This window comes from Pteropus vampyrus, unplaced genomic scaffold, assembly GCF_000151845.1.
Source record: "Pteropus vampyrus isolate Shadow unplaced genomic scaffold, Pvam_2.0 Scaffold22, whole genome shotgun sequence".
NCBI lineage: Eukaryota > Metazoa > Chordata > Mammalia > Chiroptera > Pteropodidae > Pteropus > Pteropus vampyrus.
Window position 1 is genome coordinate 14,609,938 of NW_011888803.1, and position 16,175 is coordinate 14,626,112.

At 43.3% G+C, this 16,175-nt stretch overlaps 1 protein-coding gene across 7 annotated transcripts in view; it reads right to left on the minus strand.

The window, feature by feature from the left end:
- The window catches only part of BCAR3 (BCAR3, NSP family adaptor protein), a 203,505-nt gene that overhangs the window by 72,849 nt on the left and 114,481 nt on the right, over positions 1-16,175 (minus strand). For 6 of the 7 annotated variants that reach the window (XM_011355671.2, XM_011355669.2, XM_023528123.1 and 3 more), the window contains one exon: positions 5,181-5,220. In XM_011355671.2, the coding sequence (XP_011353973.1) occupies positions 5,181-5,220 (40 nt within the window). Of the gene's footprint in view, positions 1-5,180; positions 5,221-15,026; positions 15,256-16,175 lie in introns of those variants that run through there. The other variant, XM_023528124.1, reaches the window with a different exon arrangement.

Consider the following 16,175-nt stretch of genomic DNA (forward strand, 5'->3'; position numbering starts at 1 on the left):
TTAACCGTGACCATGGCTGCGGCCGTCTTGAGCACAAAGGGGGAGCTGAAGTCATGCCGCCCCCCTCTCCCACGGAGGTCTCCCACAACCAGGGCACTTATTCTTGGCACTGGAATTTGCATAATTACTCCTCTTTTAACGTGCCGGGTGACCTAATGCAGCCCCAGCCGACTGCAGGAAGCGGCCTTGCTGAGATCTGAGCCCTGAGAAGTCTGTCACGTCTATAAGACCCTCTTGGAAAGAACATTTGAAGAGTGTTAACCCCATAAAGCACTGATTTCTAAGTGGCCCTGGGCTCCTGAGCTGCTAGGGCACACTCTGGAGGAAGGAGATGTCGAAGGGTGCTGATCCCCACTGAGGATACTGGCTCCAGTCTTGTCCCTTCCCCTAATCTGAAAAGTAGCTCAGAAAACTGCAAATCATTTTATAAAAGCTCACAAGTGGTACTAGCAAGAATCCACCAAGGCCGACGACAAAGGAAAGGATATTCGTTCACTAGGAAGCTAGCCAGGAACAAAAGGCTGCATTCCATTTCACACTGGCTAACTGCAGTCCCCTAGAGAGCAGGCCTTTGTCCACAGGTGGGCATTGTGCGGTTGACAGCCTGGCCATGAAAATGGGCTTGCCTACATCTTGGCTAATTTGAAAGAAGAATCATTCCAGTTTCCTTTTCTATTTTGCAACATCTTCCAATTTATCTTTCTAAAAGAACGATTTATTTTAAAATGAAAAAATCTATAATAAACATTTCTTCTAGAAGAAAAATCACCCAGTCACCCTAGCTCTGCCTTAGTCGATCACCTCCTCCCCCAAAACATGTACTTTTAAACCACTCCCAGAAAAGAGACTCTATTAAAATGACTATGAGGCTTGCATGTGAAGAAGCTATAAAGAATTAGAATCTTCAGTCTAAAAGGAAGATAGCTATACAGGTGAAGGAGACAGAAAATAATATAAATATACAAAATTTAGTGTGGGAGTGAGTGGGAGGACAATTCCTGAAGCTTAAAGAAGTAGTCTCAGGAAAACAGTAAAAAGAATGATAACCAGTGGAAATGAAAATAGCTTTCATAGGTTCAGGAAGGGGTTACAGAAGTGAAAAGCATGATGATCCCAATAGCAAATGTACGCATGTTGGGATAAACCTCCAGTCTTTTGAGGTAATATAATGGGTGGGCAATTATCTGTCACATCTTTGGTCTTAATGTCTGAGACATAACATGAACTGCCACCCTTGTTCCACTCAATATGGCACTTTTATGATCAAGAGTGACAGATTAGGAATCTTGCTCACTTGCTAAAAAGCCTTCCTCTCCAGCCTCTCACAGGCAGAGAGGATCTGAAAAATGTTAAACTAATTGCAACATTGGCCCACCGCCTTGTTTCTAGCTGTGGGGAAGATGGAACCCATAGAGAGAAGGTGGTCAGTCAGTCCAAGGTCACACTGCTATTAGAATAGAGTATGGACTGGGCTCCCCTCCCTGTGGATTCTTAGGGGTGGTGCAACTGGGAGTCTCCTACTGAAATGCCATCTGGGAGGTTAACGCACTGAGCTAGTACCATTTATTCACATTTTAGGACAATTATTTTAGCAAGTGTTCTAAGAAGTTACCTGACACAGGTCTAAGAAACTGGACACCGAGTAAATACATTTTCATGGGGGTAAAATATGGCAAAAACCAAATTGTGGGGGAGGGCAGTAAGCAGGTAAAGCAGGCCAGAAGTTAAACTCTACTACAGTTAAAAAAAAAAAAAAAAAAAAGGTTGGTTTTATCTAGCATAAGGTATGCTAGGTACGCAGAGGAAAATTCCAGAGCTGCAAACTGCTAACCAAAGTCACTAACAACTAAAAGAGTAGGAATCACTGTGGAGATTTTTGCATTCCAGCCTGGAAGAAGTAGTTTCTTCCAGATACAGTAAAAGAGAATCAATTATATTTGGTTACAGAGAAGGACCTCATGATTATACAAAACTGCTAAAATCAGACCTTTCAGATGATCATGTTTTCGGCTACTGTGATTTTAAAAACGTGGCAATAGAAGGCTAGGAAAACAAAAGAAAAAGTAGGTAAAGAACAAACAAAACTCCCTCTAACGGTCGGAATTAAAGAGACAGAAATAGTGAAGAATGTGATTTTTAAATCTCCAGCTACAGTGGACAGACTCTAATTTTCTTATCATATCCAAACATGGAATTCAGTCAGGAGGGTCTAAGTAACGTTGTGAGGCCCCAGCAGAAGGTGAACCTGCCAGCTGAGGTGAAAAAAACCTCCAAACAGCCCTAGGGCTTCCTAGCCACGCACATTTCCCTCCATTCCACACACACAGGGGAGCTACTTGTAGCCTAGTTCGTAGCCTAGCAACCAGAGACGGGTCCTTTCAAGCGGTATTATGTGCTACAATACAAACTGCGCTGAGTGCTGGGAGGACACAGAATACAAACTGCACGGAATTGAATTTTGGATTCATTCTCTACCCAGCTTTCTCCTGACACAACCTGTGGCCCCATCACCCAACTTGTCACCTTTTGGAGTCAGCGCCTCTGGCTCTCCCAGACCAAAGGCGGTGGAGGCAATCCCGGCCCTCTCTCTCTCTCATGTCTGGGCAATAGGAAGACAAGGTGAAGATGGTTTGCAAGTCTCTGATGGAAAGGAGAGGGGCATCTAAAGACACAGAGAGCCAAACCTGGGACTGGAGCAATCAACAGGAAGGGAACTGCTGTCTGTTGGCTACACCTGGGTGCTTCACTGTAGAGAGGGGACTCACAATCAGACCATCCCCATTCTGAGGTCACAATGAGTCCCTAAAAATTTGATATCTTGACCCTTGTCCATTCGACTGATAAATCTGACTCCAACAGATGGGCCCTACACAACGTAACATATTTTACATGGAATCTCTACTTCTCTCCATGCCCAGGAGGCATTAAGAGCACAAGGGGGCTGCAGGGAAGAAACAGCTCATTCAGGAAGGCCAAACTGCATCCCACTGTACCTACAACTCTCTCGCTGCACTCCACCGTCTTCAGCCACCCTCTGGTCACTAGGCACCAGCTAGCACATCTTATGAGGTCTTTGCAGCATGGACTCCCAGCCGCTACGTTCAAGAGGGCAGCTCAGCCTGAGAAACGGTAAGATGGGCTTGTGCTGGCCCAAGACTGACACCCGGACCCACTCAGGCCTTGAGGTCAAAGGCCTCTATGAATGTGCTCGCAGAGCGTTAGTGCCCATAGAGGCAAATGGAAATACCCCACACTCACCGAACCCATCCCTGAGCCACCCGTCCAACCAAGGGCAAAGTTAGAAAGAAAGAAAGAAGTCTGTGCTGTATCCTGGAGGGACACGGACTTCATTTATCTGACCAAACTCAGATATGGTTAGGAGCGAAGAACAATCTTTAGAACATCTCAGCAAGTCCTGAAACGGAGTGCCCCTTAAGCCACCAAGAGCAAATCCATCACATCTCACTGCTGGGGAAGAGCCCAGCTAGACAGAAGCCACTGGCAACCCCAATATCTCCTTAGTCAGCACGACTCAATTCACAAAGACCAACATTCGTGAGTGAGATGCAGTAGCTTAGGTCATACTAAAACAGGTCACTATAAAAATCTACGTTTCGCTTTAGAATTCATCATTGGACTGTCTTAAAAGATTTGGACTTTTGAGAATGAAAAAACTGAGTTACTGGAATAAGGGAGGGGCTGTGTGAGTGAACCTGCAGTGGGAGACAGCCAATTTCTAAAACATGGCAGGGAGTGAGTTTTAAAGGGCTGCTGTGATTTGCACACTTGCCTAATTCTAGGGCATAGTTTTAATGTTACGATCAAGTCAAATCATAGTCTACGTGAATAGTGTTTTCTATTGCTTTGCCGTGCATGACCTGCACAGAAACACATGTGACACATCCAGGATGCAGACACACTATTTGCAGAGCTCTGACCAGATTCTGACATGGCAGCCCTGCTGGTTCAGGATTACACATTTGCTCCAGTGAAACTAGAGTTCAGACATAGCCGGGCTATGAGAGAGGAAAAAAAAAAAATGCCCACCTCCATCTCAGCAAACTTTATGATAACTGCTTGAAGTGACTGAGTGGGCCTACTGGAGCTTTCTCCTACACCTACCATCCTCTGGTCTAAGGGGAAGACAGGCCAAAACCCTGGGGCAGGCGCGGCCACACGCAAAAGCAGCAGGCCTGGATGCTGCCCCGGGAGCAATGAAGACGGCATGCGGCTCCTCAGAAGCAAGCACCTTACATCCTAACTCAGGCCATGAGTTCTCCTGAAAATTAATAATACATGTTGTCATAAATTCAAGAACCTAGGTGTGACCAATCATGATTCTCTTTCCTGTGGTAGGTACCAGATTTATAGCTTAAAAAAATATTAAAATAAAGCAAACTTACACACCCGAAAAATGGTGTGTGTGGTGGCGGGGGGAAGGGGCAGCAGAGGGAAGAAGTGAAAAGCATCTTTTCTTTCTGCTCAGAAGGAAAACATTGTTTAGAAGTGTTGACTATTCAGAAGCACTTTTCAGCCCCACTGGAAAGTAAGGTGCCATCACAGGCGTGGTTCCAGATTAGCCACTGAACAAGGGGTGGTTGTCGGAAAGAAAAGGATGGCTCAGAAAACCTCAGAGAGTCTTCAGTCCTCTGCTGAAGACAAACACGGGTTCACAATTCCTCATCCACCATTTCAAAATCCAAAACACTCTGAAAATCAGAATTTTTAAAATAACTCATTTGTCTGCAAAATAAACCCGATCTCATTTGGTGGCAAAACATGACCTGAACTACATAAAATCATTTTTAGTCTATTTATTCCAGTTAGGGTGAATACTCTCACATGTCACTGCTGAAATCATGAGTTTAATTATGGGATGCTAACCCGAGGCCCCCGTGGAGGACACACACACACACACATTATGTTTTTAAACGATTCTGAATTTTAAAACACACCTGGCACAAGGGTTTCAGATAAGGGAAAAAAGACTGTAGAGCTATACTAGGTAGGATCCCTACAAAGTTTACTGAAGCCTAAAACAGTCGAATCACCTCCTGGTTGTTTCAATATGTCCAGCTTCCTACACAAGCCAGACTGTAGCATTATTTGGCAACATCGTGTTAAAAATGGGAAATCCATTACATAGGGTCCTGATTACATGTTAAATCCCGGTTTCCTACCTTCACATATTCCAGAGTTGGGTCCAGAAGATGCTGATCCCTGAAAAGAAAAAATATAAATATGAGAACATTCTCGCATTGAGTAAAATGTATCCAACATTATTTCACCCTACTCATTCAAATTATTAAGACGGGCTCACCTCCCAGACAATACTCACAGCAGACAGATGAGGAAGTAAGAACAGACAGATTCCTTTCAGGGTGTGTGTTGCAAGGCGAGTGGGGAGTGGGGGTATGGGGGTGGGGGGTGGGAGGCGGAGGGATACCACCATGACCTCAGTCTAGAAGCTCCACATGCTTTCCTGTCACATTCAGGCTCCAAAAATTAAGACTATTTATATGTGGTAATTCTAGATTCACTCGAGCATAAAAATTGCCCTAAAAGTCTGAAGCAAAGAGCTGTGAGGAGGACAGAGGTGGGGGTAAAGGAGGACTAGGTACCCAAACTAGGTACCTGGCACTTTGGGCCAGGAAGCTGTGTCACCTCCACTTTGACAGAAGTAAATGGAGGCTCAGGTGGGCAGAGCAGCTGCCCAAGGTCACCCAGCAGAGTGAGAGAAAGGAGTCTTGTTATCGCTGACTCGGTTATCCACCCACTCCTGGTGTCAAGCTGAGCAATTCATCCTAATTTTCTTTGGTGCCTAAGTATTGTTTCTCTCCCTATCTAATGTCTGCTCATGTCTATCGTAATGATACCCTAGATTAACCAGACAATTAAAAGTAAACAGTAGCAGCGGCATTTAGGATGCTGACTTATTATGGAGAATGGAGGAGGATCTGATTAAGGCAAAGGAGAGGAGCGGGAGATATGAGAGCTGATGTTTTCAGTGGTTGCTGAGTTAGTTATAGTAAGGTGGCCCCCTCAGTAGAGGATGTGAAAAGACATCTGCCTTCAGAGACTTAAACCAAAAAAACCAACTCATCCCTGCACAGATGTGATCATTTTGAAAGGACAGAATGGCTCTGAAGCCTGAGACTAGTCTTCTCAAGGGGGAGTCTTAGCGAATCTACGGAAAGAATGTGTCCATCAGAAGGCAGGGGACTTCCACGACAAGCAGCCACCTGTGGGAGGGTGACTCAACCCCGAAACCTGGGGTTTTGGATACCTCTGGGCTGTGCAGAGATCCCAGGAGACTACAGCACTGCTTCCCTGAATAGGAGCAGCAAAACCACAGCTTAGGGACACGATGATCTTCTGGTGGAAGTGGATCCAACCCCAAAAGCCATTCCTGGCTGGGTCTGACTGTCCAGTTAGGGCTGCACACATGGCACGCATGCAGAGGCAGGCTGTCCTTGGAGATGCTCCTCTCTATGCAGACAGATTAGGCTCTGAAATGAGGCCCTTTGTAGAACCAAAGGATCTGAGAAGAGCTTAAACTCACAGTCCTTGGGTGCATTCCCATTAAAAAGGGATATAAGTCAGTCTTTCAAAGCCTTACAACTGGGTGCATTCTTTGCCTTCAAGCTGGTATTCCTTTATTAGGCATTTTTCTCCAAAGCAGCTGAGTCTGTCTGCTGTGCCTGGCCACCACCTCTCTGCTGCACATTTGACATTGCGTCGATGTCATCAGGCCTCACATCTGTGACACCACCATCTAGTGACTCAAAACTTGGTCAGCACTTTGGCTATGGTGCTCCCTTTTAAATTCTTAAACCCCTGGTTTTCTACTGAATTAATATTTTAGGTTTATAGGCATTCAGTCTTGTGCTCATTATCTGGCTCAGTGGTCTGGACCTGTGAGTGCAAAAAGACATGAGGACCACTGAAATGCTGTTTTTCATCTTCAAATTTCTATTTTTATGTACCTTAAAAAATGTACATTGCATACATTCATACATACCTGTCCTAATGCATGGATAAGTGGTATAGGTGGGTGCTGCTTAAGTCAATGGTTCTCCTTTGGACCTCAGAATCTTTTTACATTCTAAATTACTGAGGACCCCAAGGAGCTTTTGTTCAGCTGAATTATATCTACTTATTATTGATAATAGAAATTAAAACAGAACTTTTCAAATTTTAATTTATCAATTCATATTTTAATAAATAAACCCATCCTTCTATATTAAATATTTAAATAAAATTTTTATAAAAATAGGTATGCTTTTCATAACAGAAATTCAGTGACGAGAATGACACTCTTACATTTTTGCAAATCTTTTTAATGTCTGGCTTAGTAGACGACAGCTGAATTCTCATATCTACTTCTACATTCAATATGTTGTGTTATGTCGTGTTTGAAATAAATGAAGAAAAGCCATCTTTACACAGATGCGTAATTGGAAAACGGAGGAGCATTATAATAGACTTTTTCAGATAATTATGAATATTCTTCGATACCATACCAAAACACGACAAGTGGCAGTTTCTTAAAGGTGAGTTGTAATGTGGGATCTGAAACCATCTCTCTTACTCTTTTGCATCGTCTTGCACTTTGAATGGACCTTTTATCCATGTGTGATTCTGTAACCACTATTCTAGCAAATACTGGTTCATTGAGTTATGTACATCTTCTGAATTTTGACCCATTTCATTATAATATAAAAAAGGGATCACGTTTGTTAATATCTTCATTGATCTCACCAGAGTAATTAAGTATTGGGAAGTGTCAAGCTCATGGCAGAAGATCGAAGTTTTCCAAAATTCTAATTTTCACTTGGCTTGAGTTTTTCATTGGCAGCTAACACTGTCGAATATTTTCCTTGAGCTTCATTTTACTCAGTTTGGGGGGAAATATCTGCCAAATACCAAGACCACATATTCATGATTAGCAATTTCAACTCATTTTCGGTGCTCAAATGTCATTCTTTCAGTAAATAAAATTCTTTTTAGAATTTTGTTCAGGATCTTTTCTCTCCAGATTTAGCTGTAAAATCCTTTTCCTTTCACACTTGGAAACTGAAACATTCCTCTCTCCCCTTCTCTAGAGATGTACCTGAAAACTCTCCGAGCTAGTTCTCTCAGACAAAACCCCTCAAACTCTCTTGGGAGGGGGCTGGGATAACCAACACGGCCCAGGCAGGGCGCTGTGCCTGGGTGGTTCCTGAGGCAGCGCTGGCTGCTGTTAGCAGGGTTCTCACTCAGAGATGGGATCTCCTCAAGGCAGGGTGGCCTGTGCTCTCCCCGCTACCTTGCTCTCCTATCCGGAGACCCCAGAGCACCCAGGAGCCTAGGTGTTCTCCCAAATGCTCCCAACCTCGGATGAACTACCATGATCCTGTTTGATCCTGCACCCCACACTTCTCTTGGCAGAGAAGAAGGAAACCGGGAGGTGCTGGTTGGGGATAAAACTGAAGTCCTCTCTTGACCCCTCCCCAAATGAACTCTGCTAAGGGAGCCTTGTTCATTCTGTTTTGGAGGCAGAGGGCAATCCAAGTGTTTTAAAGTTCTATCTCGTTCAGGACTCTAAAAGTACCCTAGGGGATCCTCACAGTCTTCACCTCATCCTTTTTAGAGACGTGAGGGAGGGAATATAAGGAGAGTCAATAAAACTGAGTGAATATATTACAAATCCTGAGGCTTTGAAAATCACTGCCTTGAACCAAATTAAGATTAGATTTAAATGCAGCAAGTGCTGTCTCTCCTTTCTCAGCCAGCCGCCCAAACCCAGCTAACCAGAAATCCATGAGCTAGAAAACAGCAGTTGGCCCTGTAGCCCCAGCCTCTAATTTGAAATAGAATCTCCAATTATTCATACAAGACTGTAGCGAACACTCCTTGAACCACAGATTTACATTCTTTAACAGAAATCACTGGAAAACAAACAGAGGAACTTGGCAACATAAATGAAGTGTGTGTGTGTGTGTGTGTGTGTGTGTGTGTGCGCGCGCGCGCGCCTACCCCTGTGAACCTATGATGTTGTGTGCATCTCTCTTTACAACTGGAGTCTGGAAGGCGCTTGCAGCCCCAATGTCAGGCCTGCTGCCTCTCAGCACACTGTCCACAGACTGTAGGAAAGCAGCAAGGTGAAACCGGACTCTCCTGTTATTTTGTTCTTAAGTTTATTAAGTTTTAAATAACATCACTGTGTTTACTCCAGTTAAATCATTCTTTCCAGTACCCTACTTTCTTAAGTTACTGAGGGATGTCTAGCTGAAAGTCACAGAAATGACATATTTACTATTTTAGTTTGTTTCTCACTGGTAATCAGGTTAATAATTTTCTCTTTCTTAAAAAGGACATTTGATCTATAAGAATTTGCTGTTTCGAGCTAAGAGGTTCTCTACTTTGAATACATGAGCAAAATTGCACTAACACAGATCTTCTCTTACAAATAGTTGGAATACAGCTGGAGAAGGACGTGCCCTATGTCTGTGTTAAATTACAGAATGTTTTGAATAAATGAATGTTTACTTCTTTAAATATTATACAATAAATTAATGGCTAACAGTGTTGCCAAACAAATGTCCTTTTGGATAAAACATAAAAAGGAATCACTGGTAATAAGATGATTATTTCGTGCAATGGAGGAATGTGAGAAAAGAGATCCAACTATTCCAGACTGAGTAGGATAAAGGATCCCCCTAAAACCCACATGCACTAGGAATTCAGAGTTGGCACACCTCCTCCGTGCATATGGCATGGTGTCTGCATTCCAGTTCATTGTATTGTGTATTTATTTATATATGGTTTCTCTCTTTACAAGGTGAACTCCCCAAGAGTGCTGACGTGCCTACTTCATGCCCAGAATCTCCCACAGTTCTTACATTCATCCCACAAACATCAACAAGCATCTACAATAAGCTATACACTAAGCCAGACAATGGAAACACAGGAACCCAAGACAAGGGCCCTGCTCCCAGAGAGGTTGCAGGCAAGTGGGGAAGACAGAGCAAAAGATCTAAACAACTCAAGTTGGTGGAAGAGTGTCAGTGGGAGGAATGCACCAGGGAGAGGCCTAACATCTGAGCTAAATTTTGAGGGCTGAGTAGTGACCTGTCCTGGTGAAGATGCTGTGGGATAGGTGGTAATGAAGACATATCAGGCAATGAGTGAAGCATGTGAAAACACACAATGAGTGAAGCATGTGAAAACAGACAACATGGTATCTTTGGGGAACCATAAGCGTTCAGGAGTTAACTCTGCTTTAGTCCAGGCCACCGTCATCTCTCACTTGGACCCCTGCAATACCTTCCCCAGCTCCACTCCCGCTCCACAATCTCCACACAGCAGTGAGAGTGATCCTTACTCAGATCATCTCCCCGTTCAAAATACTCTAATTGCTCCCATTTATCTAGAACAAAACCCTGAAGCCCTTGCCACAGCCTTTGAGGTCCTGACTGGTGTGACCCCAGCCAGCTCGCCAACCTCATTGTTTAGGCAGAATTCTTAGAACTCCCCCTACCAAGATTTCCATCCCCTGGCAAGTCAATCAAACATTAACATAGGTACTGCTGTGAGGGGATTTTGCAGATGTCATCAAAGTCCAAAGAGAGCTGACATTAAGATACAGCAATTATGCAGTGAACCTGAAGAGTGAGGGGGAATTCAACATAAGAGATTCTGTTGCTGGTGTGATGTTATGAGAGGATCTGTGACAAGGTCCATGGCATGAAACTTCAAGAGGCCATCAGGAAATGAGGACTTCAGTCCTACAATCACAAGGAACTCAATTCTGCCAACAACTTGAAGGAGCCTAGAAGTAGATTCTTCCCCAGGGCCTCAGAAATGAAAAAGGGGCATAATCATAGATGCAAGAGAGCAATATGCTGCTATGAACATCGGTGTGCAAATATCTTTTTGGATATGAGTTTCAAGTCTTTGGGGTAAATACCCAGTAGAAGGATTGCTGGGTCATATGGTAGATCAATTCTTAGTTTTTTGAGGAACTTCCGTACTGTTTTCCATAGCGGCTGTACCAATTTGCAGTCCCACCAGTAGTGTATGAGGGTTCCTAGTTCTCCACATCCTCTCCAACATTTGCTATTGCTTGTCCTGTTGATTGCAGCCATTCTAACAGGTGTGAGGTGGTATCTCATTGTGGTTTTGATCTGCATTTCCCTAATAGCTAGCAATGTTGAGTATCTTTTCATATATTTGTTGGCCATTTGTATTTCCCCTGGGGAGAAGTATCTGTTCAGGTCCTCTGCCCATTTTTTGATTGGATCATTTTTTTGTTGTTGTTATTGAGTCGAATGAGTATATTTTGGATATTAGGGCCTTATCACACCAATGTTCATAGCAGAATTATTCATGGTGGCCAGGACATGGAAGCAATTGAAGTGTCCTATGATAGATGGTTGGCTAAAGAAGCTGTGGTACGTATATACAATGGAATATTACTCAGCCATAAGAAGAGATGAAATACTGCCATTTGCGACAACATGGTTGGACCTCGAGATAATCATGCTAAGCGAAATAAGCCAGACAGAAAAAGTTGAAAATCACATGATATCACTTATATGTGGGATATAAACCTAAAAGCAATAAATGAACAGGACAGAGACTCATGGACATGGACTATAGACTAGTGGTTACCAGAGGGTAAGGGGATGGGGGAGATAGATGGGGTAAAAGGGGTCAAATATGTGGTGACAGAAAGAAATCTAACTATGGGAGGTGAACACACAATGTAAATATATATATGCCTTACTGATAAAATGTACAGCTGAAACTTATTGGATTTCATTAACCAATGTCACCATAAAAAAATAAATTAAAAAAGAAAAAAAAAAGGCAAGGTGAGTGTGACTAGTAGACTGTTTGATTACCTGAACTAGTGGGCCAAGGAGGAAAAGAACGATGCAGCCTCAGGGTCTACTGGTTTACCGTTCTTAACCAACCCGTGCCCCAGGACATATCACACAATCAGGAAAAGAGAACCCAACACTCAGGAGAAAGTTTGCTCTCCATCCACTATCTTGTGGCTGCAGCCCTTTGTGCATGTGGATAGGCCTTGGAATCTACAGCCTTCTCCCTTTGTTCTCCAGCATGAAGCTCCAACATCTCAAAATATTAGCTGCAGAGAAGTGGGGATGGAGGGATGGGGGAAGGAAGAGACAATGATAGGCTTTAAATCTACTAGGAATTTGCATCTACTGGACTATATTCCTTACTAGACTGCATATTTTATAGGTAAAAGCAATATGTGGGATAGTCTGACGCTGTCATTTATATTTCATTGGATGATATTCATGGGTCCAAGGCCTTGCCCATCGCATCAGCTCCTTATCTCACCTTGTTCTTTACACTCCAACAAATGCAAACTATTTGTAATTCCCTGAACCGAGAAACCTGGAATCCCTGTCCCCCCATTCATTCCCACCTTCTCTGACCATAATTTCCTCTGCATCGCCTCCCACCTCACAGAAGTAATAACATCTCTGTACTTCTATGTATTATAAAACTTTATAACAAATAATTATAATTCAATACTATATGTAAACTCCTGTCTATCTCCTGTCTATGCTGGACTATTAGCTCCATGAGAACAGGGACCATATTTTATTTTATTCACCTTTGTATCTCCAGGGCACAGTTCAATAAACGTTGGTTTGAATGAATGAATGAATGTGTGTGTGTTTGTCTGTGTCCTCTCCACTGTGCGGATGACCTAGATCCCAAACCTTCCCTGCTACTATACTCCATGGATTCACCAAGAGAAGAATAACGGAGGGAGAGAGGGAACGAGAGAGAAGTGTACTTCTTAGACTGACAGATTCTTTACTAAGGAGATAATTTAGCCACAAGTCTGTGACTGAACTGTGATGGCCTCAGACAGAACTCCCTTAGCAATGGAACATCACTGCTGTCAGAGCAGTGCCTGGCTCCCCATGGAGACCAGATGCTTTCAAAGTGGCACTGAGAAGCTGGCTGCTTCTGCTGAAAATGACTCTCTCTGGACATATTTGAAATGCCAGGGAGGAGGTTAATCATGGAGATAACCAGGAGGACAGAGAGAGTGTACCACAAGGCCATGTCCATGTGTTTATGGGAAAATGAGAAGAAATAGATGCTTAAAACAGATCTGGCCTGGTGAGCAGAGAGATGATATCTCTTGGAAAAGCTATCAGCTAGTGTGTGATTAGATGGGCAGGTTCTTTACAGATATTTCTTGTCCTAGGTGGGAGAGTATTATGCGTATAGCCTTTGCTAATTTAAAAAAGAATGTAGCTTTAAAAACAAAACTGTAACACTTCTAGATGTACAATTAAATATATTTTGTTTCATCACCTGCAAAATAGATGAGAAGAGATTCACTCTCCCATATCTCACAATGTATTTATTGCCCCTACTTGTTAAAGCAGGCTTTACTCGCAGTTGCAGTAGTCGATTCGTGCTTATTTTACATTCTCCTTCCAGTGTTAACACATGACATGAGAAGTTTCTTTTCTCTAATATAAAGAACCTTAGGGATGTTTCTTAATGATTAAACCAACGAATCTGTTTTAGAGCAGAGGAGTGGTCTAGACAGAGGCTCACTGCTCTGTAGTGGGAGAATTCATCTTCCATTTCTAGTGTCTGGAGCTGAAAACAATTCACCAGATGTGATCTGGGCAGCCAAGTGTGACCACTTCCCTTGGTCTCATTATTAAACTTCAATTAATGCTCCTAAAATCACATTAGCTTTTTCAACAACCATAGCATACTGCTGACTCATTCTGAGGCTGCAGTGATCCAATTCTGGGATATTTTTCACATGTTGCTATTAAGACCAACCCCATACTTTCATTGTTTTTGAGCTCTAGAGAAAGTCTTTTGTCTCTCCTTATGGTCTTCCCACTTAGATTTCATCTGTTGTTTCACGTCAAGATCTTTTTTGGATCTCCTGTCATTTTGACATATTGGTCATTCCTCCCAGATTCATGTCCTCCACCAATATGATCTGTATGTCACTATTATTGTCTAAATAATTTTTTAAATTGGCGAGAATGAGGGTGAGGACATAGCCTACAGCATTCTTATCGTGGTGTAGATTAATTGCATCTCCCTAGTTCTTTTTCGAAAATTGAAACATCTATCCGCCTCTTTCCTGTAGCTCTCGGTATGACAATGTTTCTCCAATGTCACAGTACTGGTTTGATGGTCTCAATCTCGAGCTCTCTCAGTCCTCTTGGACCTTAGGGCTTCACCTCATTTGTCATGGCCTCATTCTCTTCCTTCACCTTTACCCTACCCTTTCCAATCAGAGAAGTCATTTCCTTGACCGACAAAAAAAAAAAAAAAAAAAAAGGCTGAACAGAAGCTCAGCAGTTTGGTTTCTCTCACATTCCCCCTCTCTTTGGTCTTATTGTTCCAAACATAATTTCTGAAAGCACTTTTTGTTATCCTTAGCATTTTTCACAATCCTCTGCTCACTCTGCATTCTGTTTCTTATACGACCAGTGCCACCCTCTGATATGCCAGGACAGCACAGAGGAAGTGGCAGCACAGAGAGGCAGGCCCCGAGGGAAGGGTTATCTAGAGTGTCCAACGTGCAATCACCTGGTCAATGAGGAAAAGTAACGTGATACCTGGAAAGATGTTAGGGTCAGAGGTCAAAAAAAGCAGAATTCTTATCAAACTAGTAGAGTGATAAAAATGGCTGCACTGCAGACGGGACGTTAGGTCAGTAGCAAAGCTGGAGAGGACAGGTGTTAGTGAGTTTGGATGGTTCAGAACAAGCACGCCCTTATCCTAGGGGCATGAACTCCTCACACGGACAAAGCCCCAGGCTTGTCTTTAAATCGCTAGCACCTCACACAAAGCCTGGCACACAGCAGAGGTTCAACGTACTCATAAATAAAGTCATCAGAATGCGCCCGGCTCGTCACACCACACTGGGGGACCCTGCACACAAGTCAGTTCAGGCTGGAGACAGTCCTTCATGCACATCCTTAAAACACGGGGCGACCTGGATGGTCACTTACCTCTTCCTCCTTTGAACGGGTCAGCATGTCGTTTTTCTTCGTCCTGAACTGCGTTTCCCCTAGAGAGCCTCAGGCCTTGAGATCATCTTTACCATTTATCTCAGCTCGAGGACTCTTTCTTCCTACAGCCCAGGAGACTATAGATGAAGACACATTTCCCTCCCTGGTTGTCAGAGATTCTGAGTCCTGGTTACTTCTTAAACTCCTGCTTCTTTCACTTCAACAGCCAATTCCTGCTTCTATGAGTCAGTTTCTATCTCATCTGAAAATATGGCAGTGCCTGATTAATGTGTTCATGACATATATTAAAAGAATGGCAATTAAACTGCCTCCTCGGGCAGATTCCCTAATCATGTTAAAACAGGGCCATTTAAATATCCTATGCATTACACCATGGTGAGTCTATATAGGAATCCGAGACTAATATAAAGTAGTACTGGTAGATAAAAACTTGATGTAGTCAGGGGTTAACCTGCGCTCAGCAGAATTCTAGTGGCAGCATTAAGCTAAAAGCCACTGTTGAAATCTTAACTTGGCAGCAGTCAGTCAAACTGAATAGAGTAAGAACAAGAAAAACCGTATCAAGGCCAGTATGTCTTTTGGCAGGCATAGAGGGTCTGGCATCAGTGAATCATCAGGCTTCAGGCTGTCTAAGCCCAAACACAGCACTTTTGATAAAAGCAGATGCTTTGTTTGGCTGGTATCTCTTTGCCCTTCCTCCACTCCCACTAGTTCCATCCACTCCACCCCTCCCCATTCCCCATCCCCTTCTAAAGGAGTCTGTTTGTAAAGGTCTCTTCTCAACTAATTCAAAGGCAGAACAAAAGTGCTATAGTTTTGAGATAATGTCCTCAAGGCCTCTATAGGAAAGATTTCAACCAGCCAAACAGATGCAGGCACCCATCTTTAAGGTAGCTGCATACCAAAACCTTGGAAGAGCAGCCGTCACCCCATTCAGGCAAAAACCTGAATGCCAACCACAGTTGCCCATAACCTCTTCTGTCCATAGTGTCATCAGGAACGTGTGGGAAGAAACCGCAGGAGCATAATCGCCATGCTGCTAACAGGCCCACAGGGAAGGTGGCCCTGGGGACGTGTCTGTTTTAATTAAATCAAAGACGTCTTATAAAAAGAACCAAGTAATGAAAA